Source organism: Heptranchias perlo, chromosome 28 (genome assembly GCF_035084215.1).
Source record: "Heptranchias perlo isolate sHepPer1 chromosome 28, sHepPer1.hap1, whole genome shotgun sequence".
Classification (NCBI taxonomy): Eukaryota; Metazoa; Chordata; class Chondrichthyes; order Hexanchiformes; family Hexanchidae; genus Heptranchias; species Heptranchias perlo.
Window position 1 is genome coordinate 8502598 of NC_090352.1, and position 17815 is coordinate 8520412.

The 17815-nt window shown below is 46.1% G+C and overlaps 1 protein-coding gene across 1 annotated transcript in view; it reads right to left on the reverse strand.

The window, feature by feature from the left end:
* Positions 1-612: 612 nt before the first annotated feature.
* The window catches only part of bckdk (branched chain ketoacid dehydrogenase kinase), an 83143-nt gene continuing 65940 nt past the window's right edge, over positions 613-17815 (reverse strand). Inside the window, exons 10-11 of the mRNA XM_068008003.1 lie at positions 11532-11687; positions 613-3205 (exon numbers count right to left, since the gene is read on the reverse strand). Of these exons, the coding sequence (XP_067864104.1) occupies positions 3061-3205; positions 11532-11687 (301 nt within the window). The 3' untranslated portion in view covers positions 613-3060. The remainder of the gene's footprint in view (positions 3206-11531; positions 11688-17815) is intronic.

Genomic DNA, 17815 nt, shown 5'->3' on the forward strand with positions numbered 1-17815 from the left:
CTGCCTCCAAGGCAAGTATATCCTTCCTCAGATATGATGTGGAGATGCCGGTGATGGATTGGGGTTGACAATTGTAAACAATTTTACAACACCAAGTTATAGTCCAACAAATTTATTTTAAATTCCACAAGCTTTCCGAGGCTTCCTCCTTCCTCAGGTGAATTCCATACCGTTCACCTGTAGCAAGACTTCCTTACTCTTGTCTTCCAACCCCCTTACAATAAAGTCTAACATGCCATTTGCTTTCCTAATTGCTTGCTGTACCTACATGCTAACTTTTTGTGTTTCTTGTACGAGGACACCCAATTTACACCTGTTCATATGCAAATTAACTTCCTCTGCTGGTGAATGGCGTAACTTTCCAGCTCAACTACGACGTAACTGACATCGAGGAAATTCAGGGCCTTACTCGAAATACATGCCACATACATTCTATTATATATTTTAGATAAAAATATTATTGCTTTTACTCCTAATACTTAAATACATACTAAATAGATAGAACGGTTAAACAATCTGTATAGGAACTTGCTTAAGCTTTTCAGCACTAACCAAATCCAGAAAAGGTCACAGTGTCTAATAGGATGTCGCTACAAAAGAACACAAACAAGATTAAAAACTAAATTTTATTAAAACCAACATTTCATCCACAATCACATGTACTTCCCCTGATCAGAGCACAGATTTACTTCCTACAGATACAACACGACGACTGTCTGGAATGGGCGGCAAGAGGCAAGATTTAGGAAACGTGTGCAAATCAGGCAATAGAATCATCACTTTTATAAACGAGGAAGGCCTTTATGGGAAGGGATATAGCTTATGAATGTATAACGAACAAAACCAGACTGAGCAAGGGACTGAAGCAAATGTTGGTTTAAACTTCTGCCCCAGGTTTTATTGGCACTATTTACAAGTTTGAGTGTTCTGAGAGTCTTTCATCCATTATCTGTAGACATTTATTGCTTGAAAGGATTTTTCTCAGTAAGGTTTATCAATTACATTTTTTTAATGACTTTTCCTGACATAATTATACCCAGAGTCTGGGTAAAAGTACAATTATCAAGGTCACAATTTGATATTTTTATAGCACCATAAATTTAAATTTTCCATTTTTTGTGACAATTTATTGATACTTATTCCCTATATTCAATACCATAAATACACAGGCAGTCGCTGTACATCGCTAACTCTGCATAACCAGTAGCCTTCAGCAGAAACCCTCCTCTCTCATCACACTAGAAGATTCTGGAACTATACTGAGAAGTATTAAAACTCATTTTGAAAGCGAGCACGTTATTTAAAACATTACTTAATGTAAATATGGTTAATGTCCCAAGTTTTCTACTACTTTTGAACATTAAATGCGATTTAAATTAACTGGAGTCACATCAAGAATAGGCTACGTTTTAACCCACAGAGTAAAAATAACCATCCTTACAGATTACATGGGTTTTGTTTAGTTATGGAAAGGAAGGGGGTTACTCACAAAACACATCAATTCTGATCAAATTACCATTGTTCTGGGAAGGAGAAATGAACTCTTTAAACAGTCTGCGTTCTTTGTGTTAAGTGTCATTCTTCCTGATTCTCCTTAGCAAAGATAAAACTGATCTGTGAACCTTACTGTAGTACCTTGCCTACTACACTAAGGAGTAACGAATGGGAATTCCACAAGGTGACACTGATCTTGCGGTTCCACAGCTCCCGATCCTTCAGCTAAAGGCCTGTCCTATAATGGGATGTTCGTTGTTGTACAGTGTCACGGGGGACAGGGCGCTTTCTGGAGGATTAACAACGAAAGCTCGGGAGCTGGTGAAATTGCACCGTCCTGTGTGTGGCTTTAATGTGAGGCACTGGACCCAACCTTGACATAAAACACTGCGAAGAAGCCACATCAAAGGCAAAGTGTCACGGGGTCTGTGCAGTAAATGGTCGAAGGAAGGCAGCTTTAACTGAACGAACCCTGTAAGGCTTGCCTGTAGCAGCAACTTCTATTGTTTGAAAAAGCCAATCTATATATCATGAATCTGTAATTACACCCAGGTCACTGTTGTAGTGCTATAATAAATGAATAAACAGGGGTTTTTAGACTCCTGATTCCATTTAGTTATTTCCTTCCAGCAGATTATTCTTGCAGGGCCGACACATCAGATAACTGACGAGCCAGTGATTCGGATGACAGTTTAAATAGGTAGCAACGGCATTGAAAAATACTGCAATTTCAACTTAAAACAAAAATGAACGCTGTTTAATTTGTGGGTTTTTTTTGGTATTATCCGGAATGAAAACCATATTTCCTCTCGTTCTACACACTGGATGAGTATTAATATTTAAATCTCTGAAATTCAGCACGAACTGCAGTTTCAGTAGGAAAATGGGTAGCCTCTGATTGTCAGACACAGAAATGGTTACCAAACATCAACTCTTACCTTATAAAAGATTAAAATTCAGAAATTATTGTACTATATATTAAACTGTGGTAACAAAATGTTTTTCTACATCTATAAGAGTTAAAAAGTGTTATGTTTTGTGTGTGTGGGGGGGTAGGATTTTTTTTTGCTTTCTCCAGCTTCACGAAATAATCTCCAACAATCAACCAACCATTCTGTCACTCGCTGGAAGGAAGTTTCAAGGCAGGAATCAGCAGAGGGCGATGCTGCCCACAGGACTGATCACTGAATATGGAGCTGGCAGCCACCATCCTTAGCATCAGTTCGGTCACCGAGAGTTCACTCTTCTTACTCAAAATCCACTCAAGCTGAATAACTTGATAGTCCCTGTAAATATTTTCCAGCAGTCCCTCCTTTCACCGTCAATCAGAGCTACTTCACTTCACTCTCGAGTGTTCAAGCGATGCAAACTAAGAGGCACTTTCTTCCAGCTGGGTAAAAGTTCTATTTGTTTTCTACTTGTTATCCAAAAACAGTTCTTCTGAATTAATGGCATTTATGTCGAGGTGCAGTGGACACTTAATTTGTTTGGAGCCTAGGGTTAGTGCTATATAACCACTCATTAATAATCTCTGCATCAGAAGAGTAGACTGAACCGGCTCCCAGTTCAGACGCGGAAACTTTCTTCCTTCCCATCAATGTGCTTGAGTCGCAGATACACGTCCGTTCCGATGCCCTGCATGGACTGTATGGAGAGCGATCCCCCCAGATATTCGGCGTAGGCACGGGAGGTGGGCAGGCCAAAGCCAAACCTGGACAAGCAACAGAAAGGACAGCTTTATCACTGCAGCCTATTCACAGAATCAATCAGACTCACTAGAGGGGAAAATACAACAGTCGAGGACCAAGTGAATGATTCCACTAACTGCCTGAAGTGCCCTCTCTATCACTTTACAATGTTACTCCATTGTGCATTCTAAATACATCAGAATACAAGCTCGGGCTAAGTACATTTCAAGAGTCATACTTCGTCAGGCACAGTCAACAGAAGTGGATTCTACTCACCCTGTCCATGGACATACATTGACTCATTCACTGATCAACATTTTAATCAATAATAAATCTGTCAACTAATAACAGCTTGAAACTGAATTGGTGGAAAAGACATGGACTTTTGATATTCTCTCAGCATTTGATAGTCTGCCAGTCGACCCGCCAACATGCACAAACTAACCTGTATTTGTTTAGTGCATTTCACAACCTCAAGACATTCAAAGCCAATGAATTACTTTTGAAGTGCAGTCACACTTGTGATGTAGCCAAATTGCGCACACAAAGGTCCCACAAACACCAAGGACCAGATAATCTATTTTTTGTGATGTTGGTTGAGAGCTAAATGTTGGCCCAGAACACCAGGGAAAACGCTCCTGCTCGTCTTTAAATAGTATTATGGGATATTTACGTTCACCTGAGAGGGCAGACAGAGCCTCAGTTTCATGTCTCATCTGAAAGACGGCACTTCCATCAGTGCAGCACTCCCTCAGTAGTGCACAGAGAGAGTAAAAACACAGCTGAATACATTTATCAACATGTAGAAGTATGTTCACTAACACGATTCATGCACTGTCATCGCCGCACCGCGCCCTGCACGCACCGTCATCGCCGCACCGCGCCCTGCACTCACCGTCATCGCCGCACCGCACACTGCGCGCACCGTCATCGCCGCACCGCGCCCTGCACGTACCGTCATCGCCGCACCGCGCCCTGCACGCACGTCATCGCCGCACCGCGCCCTGCACGCACGTCATCGCCGCACCGCGCCCTGCACGCACCGTCATCGCCGCACCGCACACTGCACGTACCGTCATCACCGCACCGCACACTGCACGCACCGTCATCGCCGCACCGCGCCCTGCACGCACCGTCATCGCCGCACCGCGCACTGCACGCACCGTCATCGCCGCACCGCACACTGCACGTACCGTCATCGCCGCACCGCACACTGCACGCACCGTCATCGCCGCACCGTGCCCTGCACGCACCGTCATCGCCGCACCGCACACTGCACGTACCGTCATCACCGCACCGCACACTGCACGCACCGTCATCACCGCACCGCGCCCTGCACGCACCGTCATCGCCGCACCCTGCACGTACCGTCATTGCCGCACCGCACACGGCACGCACCGTCATTGCCGCACCGCGCCCTGCACGCACCGTCATCGCCGCACCGCGCCCTGCACGCACCGCGCCCTGCACGCTCCGTCATCGCCGCACCGCGCCCTGCACGCTCCGTCATCGCCGCACCGCGCCCTGCACGCACCGTCATCGCCGCACTGCAAATTGCACGTACTGTCATCGCCGCACTGTACACTGCACGTACCGTCATCACACTGTCACTACTGCACTGTACACTGCACGTACAGACAGTATCACACAGTACACTGCACATACTGTCACCACACAGTCCATTGTATGCACTGTCAGTACTGCACAGTACACTGCACGCACTGTCAGTACCACACCGTACACTGCATGTACTGTCAGTGTCACACAGTACACTGCATGTACTGTCAGTACCACACCGTACACTGCATGTACTGTCAGTGTCACACAGTACACTGCATGCACTGTCAGTGTCACACAGTACACTGCATGCACTGTCAGTGTCACACAGTACACTGCATGCACTGTCAGTACCACACCGTACACTGCATGTACTGTCAGTACCACACCGTACACTGCATGTACTGTCAGTATCACACCGTACACTGCATGTACTGTCAGTGTCACACAGTACACTGCATGCACTGTCAGTACCACACCGTACACTGCATGTACTGTCAGTACCACACCGTACACTGCATGTACTGTCAGTACCACACCGTACACTGCATGTACTGTCAGTATCACACCGTACACTGCATGTACTGTCAGTATCACACCGTACACTGCATGTACTGTCAGTATCACACCGTACACTGCATGTACTGTCAGTATCACACCGTACACTGCATGTACTGTCAGTATCACACCGTACACTGCATGTACTGTCAGTATCACACCGTACACTGCATGTACTGTCAGTATCACACCGTACACTGCATGTACTGTCAGTGTCACACCGTACACTGAATGTACTGTCAGTGTCACACCGTACACTGCATGTACTGTCAGTGTCACACAGTACACTGCATGCACTGTCAGTACCACACCGTACACTGCATGTACTGTCAGTATCACACCGTACACTGCATGTACTGTCAGTGTCACACCGTACACTGCATGTACTGTCAGTGTCACACCGTACACTGCATGTACTGTCAGTATCACACCGTACACTGCATGTACTGTCAGTGTCACACAGTACACTGCATGCACTGTCAGTACCACACCGTACACTGCATGTACTGTCAGTGTCACACCGTACACTGCATGTACTGTCAGTGTCACACCGTACACTGCATGTACTGTCAGTATCACACCGTACACTGCATGTACTGTCAGTGTCACACCGTACACTGCATGTACTGTCAGTGTCACACAGTACACTGCATGCACTGTCAGTGTCACACCGTACACTGCATGTACTGTCAGTATCACACCGTACACTGCATGTACTGTCAGTATCACACCGTACACTGCATATACTGTCAGTGTCACACCGTACACTGCATGTACTGTCAGTATCACACCGTACACTGCATGTACTGTCAGTATCACACCGTACACTGCATGTACTGTCAGTATCACACCGTACACTGCATGTACTGTCACCACATAGTACACTGCACGCACTGTACTCACTGGCATCACTGTACCGCATGCTACCTAGACTCTCTTTACTGTTCTACACGCTACACACTGGGCTTGAAATGCTGGCGTTCCTGCTCAGTTGGTGGAAGTATGGCAGAGCAGGATTCCCACGCCCCTGCTCGAGAGGAATTTGATTTTATCCAAATCACAGCGATGGGGTTATTTCCACAGTCGGGGCGGGCGGGCTTGGCCTGTAGAGGGACAACAGAACTGCCCACTTTGCTGTGCCAGCAGTAGTTGGCGTGGCACCCTGCAGCTTCGACACGGGGTGGGGGGGCTGAGGTCTAGGAAGGGCTCAGGATAAAAGAGTGGTCTCCAATGCTCCTCATGGAGAACGGTACCGCTCCCCTCTTAGGTTGATCAGCTTTAGTTGGGACCTTCCTAAGACTCAGTCGAGCATCCCACCCCCAGGAACTTCGACCCCACTGCATTCACCTCATTGTACACTGTATCATTTACTATTAATTCTGTTGCTTCATTCAAATTGTCCAAATTCCCACGCTACTATTAAAATGAATTAATTCAAATTATTGGATAATTCAATTTTTTCTTAGGACAAAAAATATTTTTGAATTGTCAGGGGTAGATTAGTTCGAGCATTGCTTGTGAAAATTTAAAGTGAAGGAATTAAGAAGATTCCCTGAGGACAACCTGTTGTGCAGCACTGTTCCCTCAACTTCCTTCTGAAACAGAAATTCATTTTTAAAAATATGATTTTGGTCATGAGTAAGGGAGAATCGAGTCTGGGTCAGCATTTCCCATCACTCTGACAGAACGACGTGACCTTTTGCACAGACACTGGATCTTAAAATAAATTCTCCAGTTTCCTCCCTCTCCCCTTCCTCTCGGGATGGCAGCGGCTGATACTGGGACACGGCTCCGGGGTTGGGAGTGGGACCGGGCCCCACCCTCTACACAAGTGGGGGGCTCGACAGTCAGCTGTTGGGTCACTGCAACTGAGCACATCCCTGTCCTTGGTCGACCCCAACAAGTAGAGGTCACGAGATCACAATCAGGAGCAGCAACTCAGGCCGATTTCGCCACTTTCCCCAGCTGCGGTCAGAGGTCAGTTAAATCAACAAAAAACAAGGAATCAAACTTAGCAGCTTGAGTTCATTTGGCTCGATGCCACTTCATATAATGTAATTACCCACTGAACGACCAGGCTGAATTAGTAAAAGTAAAAGCACCTTGCAGGGTGATGCGGTGATGATGATGATGATGATGGTGATGATGTCGTCCACGGGGATCCAGTGGGTAGGAGGGGCAGGGTGATGCGGTGATGATGTCGTCCACGGGGATCCAGTGGGTAGGAGGGGCAGGGTGATGCGGTGATGATGTCGTCCACGGGGATCCAGTGGGTAGGAGGGGCAGGGTGATGCGGTGATGATGTCGTCCACGGGGATCCAGTGGGTAGGAGGGGCAGGGTGATGCGGTGATGATGTCGTCCACTGGGATCCAGTGGGTAGGAGGGGCAGGGTGATGCAGTCACTGGGATCCAGTGGGTAGGAGGGGCAGGGTGATGCAGTGATGCTGTGCAGCAAGACAGGGTGCCTAGTTTACTGGAGAGAATTGATTCCATTGACCTTCTTTCCTGGTGATGGAGTTAGGCTCACAGGAACCAGAGGGACACCCATGGTCTCCTGCCCCACCAAAGTCCAGGAAGCATTGGTCAAGAGGCTCCAAAGGGTTTAGATAAAGTAAATAAAGAGAAGCTGTTCCCATTGGCGGAAGGGTCGAGAACCAGAGGACGCAGATTTAAGGTGATTGGCAAAAGAACCAAAGGCGACATGCACTGCAGCAACTCGCCAAGGTTTCTTCGACAGCACCTCCCAAACCCGCGACCTCTACCGAGAAGGACAAGGGCAGCAGGCACATGGGAACACCACCACCTGCACGTTCCCCTCCAAGTCACACACCATCCCGACTTGGAAATATATCGCCGTTCCTTCATCGTCACTGGGTCAAAATCCTGGAACTCCCTTCCTAACAGCACTGTGGGAGAACCTTCACCACATGGACTGCAGCAGTTCAAGAAGGCGGCTCACCACCACCTTCTCAAGGGCAATTAGGGATGGGCAATAAATGCTGGCCTCGCCAGCGACGCCCACATCCCATGAACGAATAAAGAAAAAAAAACTTTTCTACGCAGCAAGTGGTTACAATCTGGAATGCGCTGCCTGAAAGGGCGGTCGAAGCAGATTCAATCGTGGCTTTCAAAAAGGAATTAGATAAATATTTGAAGGGAAAAAATTTGCAGGGCTACGGGGAAAGAGCAGGGGAATGGGACTAACTGGGTTGCTCTTACAAAGAGCCGGCACAGGCTCGATGGGCCGAATGGCCTCCTTTTGTACTGTAATAATTCTACAGGCACAAATTAAACTTCATTAACTGAAGTGAAGCGAGAGGAGAAAGTGACAATTTTCTTGCTACAGATTTGATTAAGTAACTAAACATGGTCTCTGAAAACAGGACCATGATCCACTGTTGCGGCAGAACAAAAATGGACATCATCCAGTTGGCCAACTGCTGGTTCATAATTTCCTAAAGGTTATTAGCAAAGAAATCACTTTAACTAGCAGCCTTTAATTTTCAAGGGTGTGATAGAAAACAGGCTTGTTTCACAGCACTGTATAATCTTTCAGTCCTTGAGGGGTTAATGGTCTGCTTTGTTTTTTTGATTTACATTCATCCAAGCCTCATAGCAACCAAAATCAGTTCTCATTACAGTCTTCCATCCAAAACCTGCTATTACAGCCCTGTGCACCCTCCGTCATTAATTAAAAAAATGCTTAGGTTATTGTTCTTATTCAGACTGTGCCAAAACACCGGCAGGAGCCCAGGCTGCCCAGCAGGACCACCGTGTGTGGGATGGTGTCCCAGGTAACGAGTGGTCTCTACACTGAAATCAGACATGGTCACATTGAAGAAACTGATAATCGCGTCTGATCACAGTCCTCCCTCTAAGGTATCAAGGGCACTGGGTATTAAAAAGGGATTTCCCATTAAATACTTTATAGGGAATATCGCCCATGGTGTTGCTGCACGGAGAGTGATGGTAACGCAGTCATCAAAGTGAAAGAAGGTTAGAGACTGGCCGGGGGGGCATTGGACCAGGGTGTGCAGTTATAGTCCAGTCCCTATTTTAAAAGTTGCACATACTGTCCTTATTTTTATATAATACTTTGACATAACTTATGCTTATTTGTGAAGCCGAGAAGTAGAGTTGGTTGAGGGGGTAGGGGTTTCTCTGCAGTACGTGCGGAGGAGCTGCAAAATTGTCTCCCCTGGTGGGAGGGTGTGATTACAGTGTGACAAGTTTACACAGGCAGATTCCAATATAAACGTGGACACAGGGAGTTATAATAGAAAAAGTTGACACAACTACTCCAGACACATGTCACAGTTTCAATATATTAATAGATGTCAGATACTTAGGGACGTGAGACACACAGAATATAAATGCTGCACAGTATATCACAAGGTAGTAACAGGTTACAGGGGTCAGGTGAGATTCTAAACAGTGCAAATGACACGCAAATGATTTACCAAGATCACCCTGTGATGTGACCACCTTGTGTTAGTCTTTAGGCAGGTGTGTACAGCTCGAGTTGGGAGAGACAGATTTATTCCAGTTTGAGGCTGATGTCAAATGTCACAGTGGCGAGCAGATAGTTTTTTCAATTGAATCACATGACTGAACTCCAGTGCTGCTGGACCATGTGACCTGATCTCTTTTTTTATTATTTCATTGCCTGTTAGAGGGACACAGCAAAATTACGTGCAGAATGTTACAAAGCAGCATCACATTTTGGGATCCATTGAGATCATAAGAATGAATCCTGAGATGTGCTGTACCTTTGAAACACACTCCAACCCCATGTTCTATGTGGTACATACATTTAGAGCTCATGGAGATTGACTTTGTCCTGTTTTCAGCACTGGATGTGATGACAGGCACTATCTATGGCAGTCGCCCACAAGCGAATCACATGATTTGAACATAAGTCCCATGGAGTTTTGTCTCACTGTTGATTTAAAGGGGACACTGCTGGGAGAAACCCAGGAGAAAAAAATCATAGGGCCATTAAAACAAAATCTTTCAACTTTTGTTTATTAGTTATAAAGATGTTGGCGATGGGAAAAAAAAGTACTGTTTGACTTACAGTCAAGAATCATCCAATCGGGTAATGAAGAGTCTGTTCGCTTTCCAATTGGTGGGGGAAGGCCGTGCGCTGCGAGGATGGGCGTGTTGGGCGACCAATGGGGGGAGTGTGGGGGTGGGGCAGTTGGAGGAGAGGTCATGCAATGAAACCTCCAGGAATACATCCAGCCAGAGTTGGCAACCCTAAATCAAAGTGAATGGCCAAAGTCCACTGGGGATAGGATGAATGTGAGCAAACTTCTAAGGAAAAGTCAAAAGTGGAGTGGGAGAGTGGGAGTGAGAGAGATTAAAGAGATGGTAGAAGATAGTGGTAAGCTTGAGGCACACATCATTAGGGCAATGGGAGAGATACAATCAGGATCGGTAATCTTTATTGGAGTACAGACAGTTGAGGACCAATAGACTTGATACTGTGGGGATTCTCCCAATCGTCCACTGTCTCTTTGGTGGACGATCCACGGAAACCCCAGAGAAATGGGGGGCGATTGTGAGAAGCACCAGGGAAATCTGAGCTTAATGGTTAAACAGAATGCAGCAATGGAGGGAGGGTTGTTTTACCAAGATCATTGAAATTAGAGCCAAGAGGGAACAGGAATTGATGTGAGGAGCCTATGGTTGATTGATACCTTTATTTAGCATCTGGCTGAAACAAAAGTGCTGTGAAGTTTAACTTTAGAGTCTAGTAGCGAGTACGCCTTGTACTTACTATAAGCCACTTCTGTACAGTCTAAACTCCGTGCCAGGATGCAGTTTAACCTGGATATCTTTATTTACACATTAAATCACAAATAGGGCCTCCCTAACCCATCTGTGATTTCCCATGCCTCATTGTTGGATGGTTTTCCTTACCCTGGATCCCATTATTGTCCCACTCGCTCCTTACCCAGGATCGCATTATTGTCCCACTCCTTACCCAGGATCCCATTATTGTCCCACTCCTTACCCAGGATCCCATTATTGTCCCACTCCTGACCCAAGATCCCATTATTGTCCCACTCCTGACCCAAGATCCCATTATTGTCCCACTCCTGACCCAGGATCCCATTATTGTCCCACTCCTGACCCAGGATCCCATTATTGTCCCACTCCTGACCCAGGATCCCATTATTGTCCCACTCCTTACCTAGGATCCTTTTATTATCCCACTCTTTCCTTACCCGTGCATCGGTCCTGACTGTGGGCCGCTGTTGACCATGTTGCCAAAAAAAGTGTTCATCCTGGGATCCTGGGTGCTCTCCTCGGCCGTGGTGAAGTGATAGTCCATCACTTTGTCGACGATATTGTGAGGAATCCCGCCTCCGCGGTCCGAGATCCTGCAGCAAAAAATTACAGAACACGACGAGCGTCACAAACTACCGTCTCACCAGCCTCTGACCTCTCTCCCCATCAGTGCTCTGCAAACCTTATCTGAGGAGACATCAATTCTGTGAATATTTCACACTCTATCTTGAAGCATGTCCCAGCAATGAGGGCCATCTATGAGCGGAAGGTTCAGGCAGAGCTGTGAATGGCTTTTAAGCACTAACATCCTTGCAAAAAGTCAGATTGTTTGGTCAATAAATTCAGGCATGAGTCTGATTAAAAGTTCAGCTTGGTTATCGATCACTTGTATCTCTGGTTTCGGTAGTTCAGCCCTAAGTGATTATGTAAGTTAAGGATAAAAGCTAAGGGCCCGATATTCCAATCATTTTTGGTGTGAAAGTGATGTATTCTGGCAAAGGGAATTGGAGGCATAAATCAGATAATCTAGAGTTATACCCATTCTAAAATACACACTACATTCCGATAGAGTATATAGAGAATACAAGAGCAGGCTTCCAAAGTGGTGCATGTAGGATAGTTATGTTCTATCCACAAAAAACAGGATACATCGAACCCAATCAATTAACACCCTAATCAGCCTCATCCCCACTATCAGTAAGGTGAAGGAAGGGGTCGTCAATAGTGCCATCAAGTGACATCTATTCACTGATAACCTGCTTACTGATGCTCAATTCGGGTTCTACCAGAGTCACTCAGCTACAAACTTCATCACAGCCTTGGACACAAGAGCTGATGTTATAGAAGAGATGAGAGTATCCTCTCTCAACATCAAGGCAACATTTAACTTAGTATGGCAGTAAGAAGCCCTAGCACAACTGAGGTCAATGGGGGTCAAAGGGAAAGCCCTCCAGTGGCTGGAGATATATCTGACACATAGGAAGATGGTTGTGGTTGTTGGAGGCCACTCGTCCGTCACACCCTCAGCATATCAATGGGAAAGCGTCCTTGGCCCAACCATCATCAGCTGCTTCATCAATGACCTTCCCTCCTTCATAAGGTCAGTAGTGGGGCTGCTCACTGATAGTTCCGCAGTGTTCAGCTCCACCCACAGCTCCGATAATGAAAGAGCCCATGCCAGTCTACAGCAAGACTTGGGCAACATGCAGGCTTGGGCCAACAGGTGCCAGGTAACATTCTCGCCACATAAGTGTCAGGTAATGATCATCTCGAACAAGAGAAAGCCCAGTCATCTACCCTTGACTTTCAACAGTACCACCATTGCCAAGTCCCCTACCATCAATATCTTGAGGGGATCATCACTGACCAGAAGTCTAACTGAACCAGCCATATCAACATCTTGGCTACAAGAGCAGGGAAGAGGTTAAATGCTCTTCAATGAGTAGCTCACCTCCTGACCCTTCAAAGCCTACCCACTGTCTGCAAGGCTCAAGTCAGGAGTGTGATGGAACATTGCCACTTGTCTGGATGGGTGCAGCCACAGGAACACTGAAGAAGCTCAACACTATCTAGGACAGAGCAATTTGCTTGATCTGTGTTCCTGCCGCTGGCCTTAAGATTCACCCCCTCCACTACCAGTGCACTGAGGCTGCAGAATGCATGATCTACAGCGTTTTACCAAGGTTATTTCAACAGCATCTCTCTTTTTTGCAACCTCTGTCACCAAGAAGGACAAGAGCAGCAATGTTGTGGGAACATCATCAGCTCCAAGTCATCCACCATCCTATCGAGGACATATTGCTCCGTTCCTTCATCATTGTTGGGTCAATATCCTGGAATCCCCTACCTAACACCATCATTGCAAGGACTACATCACTTCAAGTCGACCGACCACCACCTTCTAAGGGCAACCAGGGATGGGCAATAAAAGCTGCCTTGTTGGTATCCCAAGAACAAATAAACCAAAAAATAATTTTGCTTCCCACACTTCTGTCATGGCGCCATCACCGGTTCACTATGGACATTCCCATATAGCTCCTTACGACGACAACAACAACAACTTGCATTTACATAATGCCTTTAATATAGTAAAACATCCTAGCGCTTCACAGGAACATAATCAGATAAAAATTGACACCGAGCCAAAGACACCGATATTAGGACATGTGACGAAAAGCTTGGTCAAAGAGGTAGGTTTTAAGGAGCATCTTAAAGCAGAAGTGGAGAGGCAGAGAGTTTTAGGGAGGGAATTCCACAGCTTAGGGTCCAGATGGCTGAAGGCACGGCCGCCAACGGTGGCGACGGGAGTGGGGGATAAATAAGAGTCAAGAGTAGGAGGAACGCAGAGTTCTCGGAGATTTGTAGGACTGATGGTTTTTCAGAGATTGGGAGGGGGAGCCCACGGAGGGATTTGAACAAGAGAACAAAAATTTTAAAACCAAAGTCGCGGCGGACCGGGAGCCAGTGTAGGTCTGCAACTTGGAGATACCCTTCTACCAGAGTCTGCAGACCATGTCACTCCTCTGCCATTTTGTCTCAGAAGAGGTTTGCTTAAGGAGTTAATGGTTCAGTAGGAGGCAAAGAAGAAGCACTGTCACCCATTACAAACTGACCTCCAAACATCCTCTCACACATAAAGGACAGAGAACAGATTTGCTTCAGGACACTGGACTTCACAAAACAATGTGGTTTTACTGTGCACGTATATATTTACAGCAATTAACACTATGCCCCACCCTCTGGTGCCTTGCTTCACTGTTTAAATCTATCCTGAATCTGCACTAAGCTGATACCTGAGGGCCGGGGACTCCAGTCATGTTTAGCTGTGCTGTGGTAGGACAAGCTTCTTGGGCCCAAGGTGGCCCTTGTTCACGTTTCCGAGCCATGAGAGGCTGCGTCACTGCCCAGCCCTGCAACCTGACAACTCCATGAGCAGGCATCTGCGCAGGTGGGTATCAAGAGGATGGCACCAAGGAGGCATACCCTTACCACACAGCGGTGGGGCCTGGGTTCAGCAGGAAAGCAGACCTGATAGCTGTTAGATTTTATGACCTGCTGCTGCACTAAGTCTCTCCATCTCATCCAGGTATTTTCCCACCCCACCCCAGCCACTTCACTGCAGTGCAGTAAACATCATTGAGTGTAGTAAACATTGTCATGCAATGTAATATACACGCACATGTTGTCTCATGTGAAATGTAGTACACGTCATAAAATGTAGTACATATGCTGTGTCCCAGTGTAGTACACGTATCATGTTGTGCAGTGTAGTACACTCATCGTGTCGTGCAGTGTAGTACACGTCGTAAAATACAGTACATATGTTGTGACCTAGTGTAGTGTATTGTGTGATGCAGTGTAGAACACGTATTGTGTCGTGCAGTGTAGTATACGTATTGTGTAATACAATGTAGTATACGTGTTGTGTAATGCAGTGTAGTACATGTATTGTGTAATGTCATGTAGTATACGTGTTGTGTAATGCAGTGTAGTACATGTATTGTGTAATGTCATGTAGTATACATATTGTGTAATGCAGTGTAGTACACGTATCTTGTCATGCAGTATAGCACACGTATTGTGTTGTGCAATGGAATACTAATATTGTGACCTGTAGCAGCTGCAGAAATTCTCTGTACATTTCTGACACTGAACATTACATTATAAATTACAAACACAATCTGCTAAAGTCTTACTGATGAGCAGGGTCTGAGTAGAAATCAATGTATGCTTTTCAACTCTCTAACTGCACTTTGTGCTGCTTGTTTTACTCAAGAGCTGTGACCTTGTAGCTATCTGTGCATGCACCAATCCCACTTTCAATGTTTACCTTCTATCAGTAGAGGTAATGTTATGTCTCTATGTTCTGACAGATCAGTTAGAGAGCTGTGGCTGAACACATCATTAATTGCAAACTTTACCACTTACTGCATCTCACTGCCTTATTGTTGCCTGAATGCAAGATGCAGACCTGCTGAGACAGCACTCCGGCCAGGAGAGAGCACTGTGTGGACCCATTTGATTACCTCTGTCAAGCTGGCTCAGTGGTTACCATGGCGATCCACCTGCAGTGACTGTGTTCACACCTGTCACTGTATTTAGTGAGGGGGACACGTCTTCATAGTGAAAGCTCATTTAGGGGAGGTATGTTATCGAAGCAATTTTCAACTTCAATTTATTCTCATTAGTCAAAGTCCCAGCTTTCCAAATCAAAGCAAACGTGTTCTCCTCACCGTCCCACAGATAGAAGAAACTCTCAAGAAAAGAAAATCTATTTATGTGAGTTAATAGGTCGTGCACGAAGACAAACTGGGTTGATTTAAAATAAATTTTCTCCCCCTAATCTTCTTCTGAAGGGGTTGGGTTAACCCGGGGTCGGGTTATTCCGGGGTCGGGTTATTCCGGGGAGCAGTTATTCTGGGGAGCGGTCACCCAGACCCCCTCGCTCGACTACCCACCCTTCACGTGTGGCCTAGTCAGTGGGTGTCAATAGTCTGTTTGTCTGTGGGGAAACATCAAAGCAGAGCCCAATCCTATCCTCACCTGACATCCACACAAGTAACATTCCTGCATGGATCGCAGGATAACAATCAGGAATAGGAACCTTGGCTGATTTTTCCTCTCCCCAGTCCAGGAGCACTCATGCGCATCGTAGCAGCTTTCTGAGATCAGTTAATTCAGCACAATCTGGGGAACTTCCTGATTTCTACGGCTCAGTTCCATGCGGGGCTGTGACTGGACCCCTGGCGGAGATGGACTGCTGCCTTGAGGGGTTTCAGTTGCAGTGAGCTCAAGAGCTCTGAAATCCCGGTTCCCTCAATTGTCTCATTTATGTTTATATAAAGCTATTTATAACTTTTTATTATTACATATTTGCATATCCATAAATCGAGCACATAATCCAGTTTGACATTCCAGTGTGGTACTGAGGGAGTGCCGCACTGTCGGAGGTGCCGTCTTTTGGATGAGACGAGGCCCTTCTCAAGTGGATGTAAAAGATCCCACGGCACTATTCGAAGGAGAGCAGGGGAGTTCTTCCTGGTATCCCGGCCAATATTTATCCTTCAACCAACATCACGAAAACTTATTATCTGGTCATTATCACATTGCCGTTTGTGGGACCTTGCTGTGCGCAAATTGGCTGCCGCATTTCCTACATTACAACAGTGACTACACTTCAAAAGTACTTCATTGATTGTCCTGAGGTCATGAAAGGCGCTATATAAATGCAAGTTCGCCCTTTCTTTATTCAAGCAGGGGGATGTTTCACACTGGGATGTGCCATCACACTTCAGTGATATAAAACCCAATAGGTTTCTCTCTGAGTAACAGTTTGCCAGCTTTTTATCAGAGCCAGCCTATCTTTGCAGCCTGTCACTGTAATGCCACATGTTCCAAAACTGTGCTACACTTTACTTCTTTGGAGTTTCCTGCAGTAAGCAGTAAACAGCACAGGATGGGTTACTTACAAATGACGATTTCACCATAACTAACGCACTTGCCCCTTGTGCGCTGTTCTGTTTGGGAACTGACTACAGATGAGTCACATTTTATTTTGGATTACAGTAGGAAAACAGAAGTGCCTTTTCCTCCAGTGCTACGTGTGAGCCTTCAGGCTGGTGCTCGGCCCAGCAAAGTGCTAGCCGCAGCTGGCTGTTCCAGTCAGCTTATTAAAATTGTTTGGTTGGTTTTTCAGGAATCTGCTTCGAGTCCTCTGGCTCCACAATATTTATCCCTCAACCAACATCACTAAAACAGATGATCTGGTCATTATAACATTGCTGTTTGTGGGACCTTGCTGTGCGCAAATTGGCTGCAGCATTTCCTACATTACAACAGCGACTACACCTCAAAAGTACTTCATTGGCTGTGAAGTGTTTTGGGACGTCCTGAGGCCGTGAAAGGCGCTATATAAATGCAAGTTCTTTCCTTCTTCTACGAGCTCCCTTAAATCTAAATAAAGTGCCGCCTGTTGCAATGGGCTTGGACCTGCCTGGAAGTGACTGCTCTGAATAAGGGCAAGGCTGTGAAGCAATTGGACTGATTCCTGATTCAACGATTTAGCACCAAAGGAAGAAATGAGAATGGTCTGAGGTGGTCCCATATTATAGGGTGAGCTGGAGGGCAGGCAGACAGAATGGGGACGATTTTAACCCCGAGAGGTTTGGGGCAGGCAGGGGAGTGGGGCGAGTGCTGGCCTAAGTTTGAGGCCTGGGGTTTT